The sequence below is a fragment of the Ceratotherium simum genome, chromosome 40, assembly GCF_057802395.1.
Source record: "Ceratotherium simum simum isolate JZ-2026a chromosome 40, ASM5780239v1, whole genome shotgun sequence".
NCBI lineage: Eukaryota > Metazoa > Chordata > Mammalia > Perissodactyla > Rhinocerotidae > Ceratotherium > Ceratotherium simum.
This window is the reverse complement of record NC_141939.1, coordinates 2,756,745-2,769,330: the sequence shown is the minus strand read 5'-3', so window position 1 is coordinate 2,769,330 and position 12,586 is coordinate 2,756,745. Positions and strand designations below refer to the sequence as shown.

At 37.4% G+C, this 12,586-nt stretch overlaps 1 protein-coding gene across 3 annotated transcripts in view; it reads right to left on the bottom strand.

Moving 5' to 3' along the window:
- The window catches only part of NPHP1 (nephrocystin 1), a 64,718-nt gene that overhangs the window by 29,810 nt on the left and 22,322 nt on the right, over nucleotides 1–12,586 (bottom strand). For 2 of the 3 annotated variants that reach the window (XM_004435796.3, XM_087426125.1), the window contains exons 7-11: nucleotides 12,313–12,413; nucleotides 11,937–11,979; nucleotides 10,981–11,068; nucleotides 9,274–9,368; nucleotides 7,527–7,655 (exon numbers count right to left, since the gene is read on the bottom strand). In XM_004435796.3, coding sequence (XP_004435853.1) covers nucleotides 7,527–7,655; nucleotides 9,274–9,368; nucleotides 10,981–11,068; nucleotides 11,937–11,979; nucleotides 12,313–12,413 — 456 coding nt within the window. The remainder of the gene's footprint in view (nucleotides 1–7,526; nucleotides 7,656–9,273; nucleotides 9,369–10,980; nucleotides 11,069–11,936; nucleotides 11,980–12,312; nucleotides 12,414–12,586) is intronic. The other variant, XM_014791622.2, reaches the window with a different exon arrangement.

The window sequence follows — 12,586 nt, the reverse complement described above, 5'->3', positions numbered from 1 at the left end:
TTCCCTAAATATGTTAGCATGCATATCATTAACTGGAGTTCATTATTTGTTCATGGTTCTTTTTTTTTTTGTGAGGAGACCAGCCCTGTGCTAACATCTGCTAATCTTCCTCTTTTTCTGCTGAGGAAGACTAGCCCTGGGCTAACATCCGTGCGCATCTTCCTCCACCTTATATGGGACGCCGCCACAGCATGGCTTGCCAAGCAGTGCGTCGGTGCGCACCCGGGATCCGAACCAGCAAACCCCGGGCCGCCACAGCGGAGCGCGTGCACTTAACTGCTTGCACCACTGGGCAGGGCCCATGGTTCTTTTTTTGATGTAAAATTTAATATAATGAAATTCACAAACCTTATTTTTATCTTATACATAATGTCCAGAGTGGAGAGAGGAAAGTGGACTGTCTAGGGGTCACAGGTCCTGACTTATGACACAGTGAGTGCTGTCAAGGAGGCCTAGCGAGGAGCCTGAACTTCCACCAGGGCCCAAAAGTGAGGAGGCACACCTTCCCCCAGGGTTGTGAACAGAGGCCAAGTGGGAAACCTGGACTTCCATTCTCACCTGGCAGTAGTGAGGTGGCATCCAGCATGGTGTCAGAGTCCTGCTAAAACAGAAGTTTAAATAAGATCCAGAGACTTTCAACACCCAAAATGTCCAAGATACAATAAAAAAAATCTCTCATTATACCAAGAACCAGGAAAATCTCAATTTGAATGAGAAAAGACAATCAACAGACACCAACACTGAGATGACACAGATGTTGGAATTCTCTGACAAGCATTTTAAAGTAGCCATCTAAAAATGCTTCAGTAAGTGACTACCAACATGCTTGAAACAAATTTAAAATATACAAAGAAATACAAAGTCTCAAGAAGGAAATAAGGAAATCTCAACAAAGAAATGAAAGATATAAAGAAGAACTCAATGGAAATTTTAGAACTGAGAAATACAATAACCAAGATAAAAAAAACACACATAGGGGATAGACTCAGCCACAGAATAGAAAAGAGAAAAAAGAATCAGTGAACTTGAAGATAGGAAAATAGAAATTATGCAATCTGAACAACTGAGACAAAATAGATGGGAAAAAATGAACAGAGTCTTAGGAACCTGTGGGATTATAACAAAAGAGCTAACATTCATGTCACCAGAGTCCCAGAGGAGAGGAGAGTTTGGAGCTGGAAAAGTATTCTCAAAGATAATGACTGAAAAATCCTCACATATGGCAAAAGACATAAAGCCACAGTTTAAGAAGCCAAGCAAACCCCAAACAGGATAAGCCCAAGAAATCCATGACAAAGTACACCATAAACTTCTAAAAACTAAACACAAATATCTTCAAAGCAGTGAGACAGAAACAACACCTAGATGTACTGCTAGGGGAAAACCAGTTCCAATGACAGTGGATTTCTCATCAGGTACCACAGAGGCCAGAAGGAAGTGGCACGATATTTTTCAAGTATGAAAGAAAAGAATCGCCAACCCAGAATTCTATATCTAGTGAAAATATCCTTTAGGAATGAAGAGAAAACAGAGAGGGTCTCAGGTAAAGAGAAACTAAGAGAATTTGTGGCCAGCAGACCTACCCTAAAAGAATGGTTAAAGGAAATTCTCTAAACAGAAAGGAAATGATAAAAGAAGGGATCTTATAACATCAGGAAGGAAGGAAGAACAAGAGAAAAAGTAAAAATACAGGTAATACAATAGATTTTTCTCATGAGTTTTCTAAATTATGCTTGATAGTTGAAGCAAAATTATAATACTGTGTGACGTGGTCCTCGATGTATGCAGAAGAAATATTTACGACAATTATATTATAAAGGAGGGAGGGTCAAGAGAACTAAAGGGAGGTAAGGTTTCTATAGGTCATTCAAACCGGAATGTTGACACTAGTAGACTGCGGTAAATTAGGTTAGCATAAAATAATACCTAGAGCAACCACTAAAAAACCTATACAAAGAGATCCACTCAACAACAACACCACAGATAATTCAGAATGGAATTCTAAAAAAGGTTCAAGTAACACACAGAAAGGCAGGAAAAAGAAAACAGAGGAATGAAAAAGAAAGGGAATAAAGAGAAAAAAACACAGCTGGCTAAAGATTTAAGACTCTCTTCTGGTATCTGCCTGCTTTTGGACGCTTTTCAGTGCCTTCAGGTAGTTTTTGTATATTACCCAAAATTTATAGGTGTCATCACTGGGCAAGTTGTTCCCAGAGGAACTTCCTCAGACATTATTGGAAGTGGCATCTCATTAATTAGTTTTAATAATAACACTTTTTATTTTTAACTAGGCTTAGATTTATTAAAGAAGTATTCTTAAGTAAATAGCATGAGTACTTGGGTAAGTATTAAATATGTTCTAGAACTCCTTAATTTGAAAAATTTTTCTCCTGATTGATTTTTTATTGAGATATAATTTACATATAACATTGTATGAGTCTAAGGTGTACAACAGGTTGATCTGATACATTTCCATACTGCCCTATGTTGACCACCGTAACTTTAGCTCACACCTCTATCATGTCACATAATTATCATTTCTTTTTTGTGATGAGAACATTTAAGATCTAGTCTCTTAGCAATTTTGAAGTATATAATACACTATTGTTGCCTATAATCACTATACTCTGCTGCTTTCATCATTATGAAATGACCCTCCTTATTTCTGGTAAGACTCCTTATTTGAAATCTACTGTTTCTGATACTAACACAGCTTACACAAGTTTAATTATGTTTGGTGTTTGCCTGGTCTATCTTGTGGATGGTATACCATTATATCATTAACCCGTCTGTCTTCTTTTTTTAGGAGAGGAAGGCTCTCCTTTATTTTTTTTATTATATAAGTTCCAGGTGTACAGTATTATAATTCGACATCTGTCCACACTATAAAGTGATCACCACCACAAGTCTAGTTACCATCCATCACCACACAGTTGACCCTCCTGACCCAACCCTCTTCACCTCTGGTAACCACTAACCTGTTCTCTCTATCTATGAGTTTGTTTTTGTTTTATTTCGTTTGTTCATTTGCTTTGATTTTTTTAGATTTCACAGTGAAATCATTTTTCTTTCTCCATCTGACTTATTTCACTTAGTATAAGACCCTCAAGGTCCGTCCATGTTGTCGCAAATGGAAAGATTTCATTCTTTTTTATGACTGAGTAGTACTCCATTGTATATATACCCCACATCTTCTTTATCCATTCATGCGTCAGTGGACACTTAGGGTGTTTCCATATCTTGGCTATTGTAAATAATTCTGCAATGAACATGGGGGTGCATATATCTTTTCAAATTCATGTTTTCATGTTCTTCAGATAAATATACAGAAGTGGAATAGCTGGATCATATGGTAGTGTTGTTCTTAATTTTTTGAGGAATCTCCATACTCTTTCTCAATTTGAAAATTTGACATAAATTAGTTTCATAAATTAACTTCTATTATTTTTATATAAAATAACTTCTATTATTTTGATATGTTATTTAAAATAAAATTCCAATCTTTGTTTTATGTTCTCATATATGAGAATAGGGAGAGGTACAGCAAGAAGTATCAAATCAGATCTAAGTAAATGAAGGCAATTCACCGTTTCTTGGTCACTGATGACACCTACTGGCTCATTTATGGCAGTGGCTTTGTGCAGTGTGTAGAAGTGAAGGAGGGTCACTATAAGACCCCAAGTTCACTTATTTACTCCCAGTTCAGATGAAAGAAAGGCACTTTCCTCACGCTGGGAGTTAGAAGTATACTTAGCATGAACAAAGCTAGACCCACAAACTCCTCCAAACCTGATCCGCTATCAATGTTCCCTGTCTCACTGAATGTCACCACCATCCCTCCAGATGTGGAACTCAGAGACCTAGTGTCATGCTTGACACCGGACTCTCCCTCACTCTCCATATCCAAACTATCACCAAATTGTGTTGGTTTTTTGTGAGGTTTTTTTGAGGAAGATTAGCCTTGAGCTAACATCGGTTGCCAATTCTCCTCCTTTTTTTTGCTGAGGAAGATTGGCCCTGGGCTAATATCCACATCCATCTTCCTCTACTTTATATGGGATGCCGCCACAGCATGCCTTTAACAAGCAGTGCGTAGGTCCACGCCCAGGATCCGAACCTGCCATCCCCAGGCCGCCAAAGCGGAGCACACGAACTTAACCACTACACCACTGGGCCAGCCCCCTTGGGTTGGTTTTTACCTCTTAAATATCCCACTAGCCTTAGCTCTCATCTCCACCTCCACTTCCCTAATCTAAGTTATCATCATCATCTCTCATCTAGTCACACTTACTATGTTCTACGTATTGTTCCAAGTGCTTTACTTATATTAACTCATTTATGGCTCACATCGACCCTAAGAGATGTGTACCAGACAAGGAAAGTGAGAGAGAGCAAGGTCAAGCAATTTGGTCCGTGTCTCACACCTAGCTGTTGGAGCCAGGGTTAATCCTAGGCAAGCTGGCTCGATTTTTTCTTGAAAGTGACAATTGCTGCCCTTTGGCCAACACACTGTGACACAGCCCCCAAATGGTCTACTCAGGTCCCTTCTGGCCCCCCTCTAATCCATTTCCAGAGAGGAGCCAGAGATCTTCCCAAAACATAAATCTAAATCATGTCACTTCCTCCAACGACTCTCCTGTTTTTAGAATAAAGACAAAACTCCCCTACATCGTGGCTTACGAAGCCTTACACTGTATTCCTTCCTGACATCTCCCATTTCATCCCACCTACACTTCTCATGCTCTCTCCACTCACCACTCTGGCCTACTACTTCTCAAGTCCTTTCCCACCAAGACCTTTGCCTGTACTGTTCCTTGGGCAGGTACACACTTCCCTTTTCTCTTCACCTTGTTAAGGCCTATTCACCCCTCAGATCTCAACTCAAGCATCACCTCCTCAGGAGGTTAGACTATTGATTTGAAAATTCCTTTCTAGTGCTAAAAATTTCCCTCTAAGCAATGCTTTAGCTAACATCCTATAAATCTATGTTACATTTTCATTTTTTGTTCAATTCAAAATATTTTCTAATTTCCCTTGAGATTTCCTTTTAACCCATTGATTATTTAGAAATCTGTTGTTTAATTTCCAAGTGTTTATGGATTTTTCCAATTATCTTTCTGTTACTGATTTCTAATTCAATTCCATGCGATCAAAGACCATACATTGTATGATTTCAATTCTTTTCAATCTGTTCAGGACCATCTATCTTGGTGAATGTTCCATATGCACTTAAAAGAATGTGTATTTTACTATTTTGGGGTGACGTCTTGTACAAATGTGAATTAGAGCCGGTTTGTTGATGGTGTTATTCAGTGCCTTCATATCCTCACTAATTTTCTGTCTACTTGTTCTACAGATTACTGTGATAGAAGTGTTAAAGTCTCCGATTATAATTGTGGCTTTGCTCATTTCTCCTTTCAGTTCTATCAGTTTTTACCTCATGTATTTTGATGTTAGGTATGTACACATTTAGGATTGTTACGTCTACGTGAAGACATGAATTGTCCCTTTTATCATTATGTAATTTCCCTCTTTATCCCTGGTAATTTTCCTTGTTCTGATGTCTACTTTATCTGATATTAATATCTTTTGAATGGTATTCTCTTTTTCCATCCTTCTACTTTTAACCTGCCTACATTATTATATTTAAGGTAGTTTCTTGTACATAGCATATAGTTGGCTCTCTCTCACTGTGGTTTTAATTTGCATTTCCTCAATGACTTATTATATGTTGAGTATCTTTTTATAAGCCTATTTGGTTTTTCATATTTTTTTAAGTGCCTGTTCAAGTCTTTTGCCCATTAAAAAAAAACGAGTTACCTTTTTATTTCTTGGACATCCTTGACTTGTTCCTGATCTTAGGGGAAAAGTGTTCAGTATTTCACCATTAAGTATGATGATGCTAGCTTTAGTTTTCTCTTGTTGTCCTTTACCAATTTGAAGTTCCCTTCTGTTCCTAGTTTGGTGAGAATTTTTTAAAAATCATGCATGGGTGTTGAAATTTGTCAAACGCTTTTTTCTACATCTATGAGATGATCACATAATTTTTCTTGTTTAATTTTGTTAATATGGCAAATTACAATGATCTATTTTCAAATGTTAAATGTTGGTTACACACGGGTGTACATTTGAATTCCTGGAATAAACCCCAAATAGTCATGATATGTTGCCCTTTTTATATATTGCTAGATTCAATTTGCTAATATTTTGTTTAGGATTTTAATTTCGATATTCATGAGGGATACTGGTCTTGTACTTTTTCTTTCTTGTAATGTCTTGCCATATTTTGGTATCATGTTTTTCCTGGCTTTATGAAATGAGCTGGGAAGCATTTCCTCTTATCTATTCTTTGGAAGAGTTTGTATACTATTGGTATTATTTCTTCCTTAAATGTTTGGAGGAATTCACCAGTGAAGCCATCTGTGCCTGGAGTTTTCTTGATGGGGAGATTTTTAATTACAGTTTCAATTTCTTTGACAGAGGTTATTCAAATTTTGTATTTCTTCTTGTGTCAGTTTCAGTAAACTATAATTTTCAAGGAATTTATCTATTTATCTAAGTTGTCAAATTTATTGGCATAAAGTTGTTTCTAATATTCCCTTGTTCTCCCTTTAATGTCTGCGAGATCTGTGGTGAGGTCTACATTTTCATGTCAGATACCGATCATTTGTTCCTTTCTCTCTTTTTAAAATTTCTTGATCAGTCTTACTAGGCATCTCTCAATTTTATTAATCTTTTCAAAGAATAAACTCTTGTCTGTTTTGATTTTGTTTTATTTTCTATTTCATTAATTTCTACTCTTATCTTTATTATTTCCACCATTCTACTTTCTTTGGGTTTAACTCACTCTTTTCCAGCCTCTTGAGTTGGAGCTTAGATCACTGATTTTAAGACTTTCTTTTTGTCCAGTATATTCAATTAAAGCTATAAATTTCCATCGAAGCACTGTTTAAGCTGTATCTCACAAATAAATCAATTAATTTTTAAGAGTCTTTCAAATTCTTTGTTTGGTACTGGGTAAAAAATATTCTCTTAGGAATCAGGGAAGAATAGAATGAAAAAGGACACAAGGAAACATTGTAAAGTGATAGTAATGCTCCATATCTTGACTGGGATGTTGGCTATTGAGGTGTGTCCGTTTGTCAAAAATGCAATACTCTGTACTCTTAAGACCTGAACTGTATACAATACTAGAAGACAGGCATCAGTGCCCTTCTGTAGGTGAACAATATAAGGCTCAGAGGAGTTAACTGTGATGTACCAACTTCACACACTCAGCATCTGGAAGAGCCAGGAGTTAAGCCTGTGTCCTCAGAACCCATGTGGTGTGCACTCTACCAAATATTATTTTATATATATACATATACATATGCATATACTCATACACACACACACACACACACACACATATACAGAGAGAGAGAGAAAGAGACAGACAGACCCTGTGCAGTACATGCTTAATATGTGGCATTAACAAAATGTTTTCTATCCTGGTGTGAATTGATTTAACTCCTCAGTAAGCTCACCTTATTACCATCAAATAGACAGAGGCGTACGTGTCTGCTGAGAACCTGGACGCTCGTTCCCGGAAAAGGAATCATTTTACAGCTCCAGAGGGTCAGAATCAATGAAACGCGACTTGGTCTTGACCTAATCTGAGAGAAAAATTAATTATAAAAAAAGGTTTACTTTTTTGACTTATAAGACAAATTCATTTTCAAAGCATCTTTTGTACTTAAAATATAGATAGAATAAAAAAGAACAAAAGGAAAAACTTTACACACAAACATATACGCATAAGAGAAGTTTCAATAGTCTGTTCAATTCAAGTCAAAACTTCAGTTAAATTTTTCATAAATATTCATATTAGAAACATTTGCATTTTTTAGGTGAACACCTAAAAACTGTAATGAAAAGAACAGTCAGTACAATCAGGTAAAATGCATGACCTGACTATGGAATCACTGTATTCCAGGTTCATTCTTATGGTTCATTCTTACATAATGTGGCTAAGTATAGAAAGTCACTAGAGCATATAACCAATGACACCGGGCATTAATATTACCCAGCTAGCTCCTCCTTGTCTTAATTTAATATAAACATTTATCTACATTGTTCTTTGGCTTCTTACACAGATGTTTTGACAGACAGAATGCACCGACCACTGGATGTGATTATTCAATTCTACTTCACAGGTATAGTTCAGAATGTCAATAAATAAATTGGCATTCTGGTTTCCTATTTAAGAACATCTTCAATTCTTAACATCTGCTTTCTGGTCATAAGCCTTTCCATTTAAATAACTCATATCATTGAAAAAATAACACAGTATCTAACAGCTTGTTATCTTTTCAATTTAAGAAATGAGAGCTGAATATTTAGTTATCTGGGTACAAGTTCATAATATTAAACGCCATTTATTCAAGTATTAGTACAATTAGTACACCAAACAGACCAAATACAACATCTTCATTGACTTGCAATAAAAGAAACTTAATACTAAGAAGGTTCTAGGCAATCCTTAGGTTGAGAGGAAAAAGGACACTAAAATTCTGCACCACCCCTTGCCACAAAACCTGACCACACTGGGTCCTCTTCTTCTTCCCTTGAGACTCTGGGGGAGGAAGGGAGAAAAGCAGAAGGTAAATAGGAAGGGGAGTGATGTGCTCCACTGTGGTTTATATCTCCCAAAAAGGAGGAGAGTAGAATTAAGTAGCAAGAGTATTTCCTACTTCAAATACTGGGGATACCAGGAATCCTTGACTCTAAGTGTTCCCCAAAAGATTATAATCATAAAGTACTGCCAACTTCCTCATTCCTACTTAATTAAAATAATTTACTACTACTAATGATACCGGCTAACATTTACTGAGTAATCATCATGTGCCAGGCACTGTTCTAAGCCCTTTACGCATATAATATAATTCTCACAATAACCCTATGTCGGAAGTATTAATATTATTATTTATTATTATTATTATTATTCCCTTTTTACAAATGAAGAAATTGAGGCAAAAATGGTTAAGATAGATACCTAGTATTATTTCTTTCGTAACAATGGGAGAAGATAGCAATGGAGAAGAGAAACAAGATAAGGTAACAAACCCAAGCTTTGTCTTAGCTATGAAACTATCACTGTTTCAAAATTACAATACAGAAACAATATTTTTTCGTTTTCTATAACGCATTCATCAATGTAGATATTATTTGTATACTTGCAACCATGACAAAATCTGGAAACATTATCATTTTACTGATAGTAACCACACTTACAGTGCCCATTTTAGCATCCCACATTAGATCTCTGAAGGCCAGCTGTGAAGGAGTGAGCTCTGGTTGTAAGAAGTAACTTGCTTGAAATTGATTCCCTGCAAAAATAATGTTTCTTTTATTTTCTTACAAAGAAAGGAATGAAATTCAAATCCAAAATCCATGATGTTATAGTACAAACTTAGAAAACAGGCATCCAAAATGCCAAGCTGCTTACTAGGAACTTGCTTTCTTTCTTTTTTTTTTTTTTTTTGTGAGATTAGCCCTGTGCTAACATCTGCTAATCCTCCTCTTTTTTTTTTGCTGAGGAAGACTGGCCCTGGGCTAACATCTGTGCCCATCTTCCTCTACTTTATATGGGATGCTGCATCGCCCGCCAAGCAGTGCGTCGGTGCTCGGCCGGGATCCGAACCGGCGAACCCCAGGCTGCCGCAGCGGAGTGCACACAGTTAACCGCTCGCGCCACCAGGCTGGCCCCTAGGAACTTGCTTTCTAAGACAGATGTACCAATAGAGACTTATGCATAAAAACAACAGCAGAAAACACAAAGATAGCAGCACACAAGAGCTGCTCTTAAAGCAGCTTTAAGAAATATCTTAAAGACAGGCCAATAAATCGCCCCATGATGAAGACGATCCATTCAAATATTTTTGTAAAATGTGGAAAATCTGTAAACGCTTTTTAGAGATTTTAGAAAAAATTTTTAATCATTAATTTCACTTCTTAACACAAAAGCATTTTCCATACTTTAGTCACAATGAATACTGATTACAAAGTCATTTATTTATTCAAGAAATCATTTTTGAGTTCCTACACTGTGCCAGGTATTAGGAGATGGAAATACAAATGTGAATCAGAGAAAAATGGCCCCTGCCCTCATTAGCTTACAGTTGAGCAGGGGAAACAATTTAAAAAAATAGGTAGACAAAAGAATAAATAAAATAATTATAAGCTGACTTAGACCTATAAAGGGTGCTCAAGTAGATGGGAGTAGGGGGAACCTACATGAATTACTCAGGAAGGCATCTCCAGGAAGGTGGAATGTACTCTGAGACCCAAAGGATGAGAAGCAGCTAGGCATTCAGGGAAGGCTGAGCAGAGTGTTCCCAGCAGAGGCAACCTCAAAGCAGCCCTTCCACAGATAACACACCAACTCGGGGTATGTAGAGGAAAGCTTTCCCCCGACATTATTCCTCTTTAAAATGAGCTTAAATACAAACATTTCCAAATACAGGGAAATCTAGGAATGAATAATAAACAGCAACGGCTAATGGAGATAACTCTTTGGAAAAGTCTTGGTGTGAAGAAAAGCAAAGAAGCGGAGGCCTCGGCTAGAACGGGATAGGGTTGGAGGGGCTAGTTCCTAAAGGTGGGAGGTATTAGGCATGCTAGTACTACTGATGAGGGAATGAGCCAGTGGGGGGAAGGCAGGGGCGGGGTGAAGATACAGGAAAGGACCAATGATTAAGAGTCATGTCTTTGAAATAAAGGAAAGGAGCTATAACCCAGAGCACAGGTAAACAGATGGACCTCTGCTGGGATCAGGAATCGTTTCTCCACCGTCACAGGAAAGATGAAGGAAAGGATGAGCGCCAAAGAGATGTGGGATTCAACATCTAAAAAGACAACTTGTTTCAGCAGTGACAGAAAATTAGACGTAAACTTTGACTGCCTAACTAAAAGTGTAGGTGGCTGACAGACACCTGTTACCTTCCTCCAGAAGCTGGAAGAGTGTGGAAGGCCTGAACCCTGCAGGAATAGCTCCCATCGTGGTTAACACGTCAACAGTGTTTATCTGCTGAAGACAGTAAAAACAAAATTGATCTGCTCGTTTTCATTCACGTTTCCTTGTCTCTACAATACTTTCTCTTTATCACTATAGCAACTACCATCCAAAAAGGGAAAACACAAATGAACAGACTTTAGTGGAAGCATACAGCAATTTAACCCCAAACTCCTGAGAGGATGCCATCACTGAATCCTGGCCTCTCCTAAGGACCTAAGCCCCATGCAGTGCCCAGTGGGCAGAGCCCTGTGCTCCAAACCAGCTGCTCCCTGGACATCCCTCATCAAACGTCCCGACTCCTGTCCTGTCCACAATGGACTTCCATGTAACAAAGACGAGTCAACATCATCAATTGATAATGCGCTGGAGAATTCATGGCTTTTTCGTATATGTGTGCACACACACACACGCAAGAGCATGTCCGTGTAAGTGATAAGTAGGGTAAAAGATCAGAAAGGACACTTGCCTAAAATGTTAATGGTGATTACTTACGGGGGGAGTGGATTTTCATTTTGTTAGGTAATTCTTTAAATGATAGCATTATGGATAATTCCTTACTTTTTTGAGCTTTTTGGAGTTTTTCATATTAACTGAAATTTAACATCAGTCTTTACCCAAATGATAGAAAATTCAGGCAGAATCACTTTCCAAGCCCTCAGATCTACTCTTCTCATAGAAAAGACCTAATGAGAAATGTTACTTGGAACACAGGCTTACTAAACCAGAAATATATGTTCTATGCTCTGTATATTCCATGCCCTGTACCCTGTTTAAGATCCAATGCTATCTTCCAAAGTCTCCATCTTGCTTTGAATCTGAACTCTTTCAGAACTATTAGGTAATAAAACGAGATATCATTAACAAGACAGGAGATACAAACCTCTGAGATAGCTTTTTGGACAGCACTCCAGTGAGAATCGCTTCTGGGAGACAAAACAGCAAGGTGAGTGCACAGACAGGTCATGCCTACTCACTCAGTTAGAGAACTTCAGTAATCAAAGAACAAAGTATATCATTGTCAGTAAGTTCTGAAAACCTAACAGTCTCTAGATGAAACCAAGATAGTATAATATCATGCACTAAAAATAATCACAAAATTAAAGCAGTAATGATCTTTAAGCAATACTAGAGTAATACGAAAAGTACTGTTCTCAAACTGTAAGTTGTCTCCATTTCAAGAAATTCTTTATTTATGATAGTAAAAATAAACAAAAAGTTTCCTACACCTCCTCTGACATCCCCTGAAGGCTTTTTACCTTTGTTTAACTTCCGCTCCCTCTGCTGTGTCATCCCCCCCTGCTGCATCTTCTTCACTGCCTTCTTCACTGGATTCTTGGCCGCCTCCCTTATTATAAAGCTGAAAAAATATTGAAATATTAACTGCTTTTTACCTAACGCAAAAATCAACCAACAAAAATACTTTCAGAAACACTCAAGTGTAGAGAGGAATTAGTTTATGACGAATATATCAAAAATCAGTGGGAAAACGATTTCAACACATGGTTGATAGCTTCACTATTTGAAAAAATT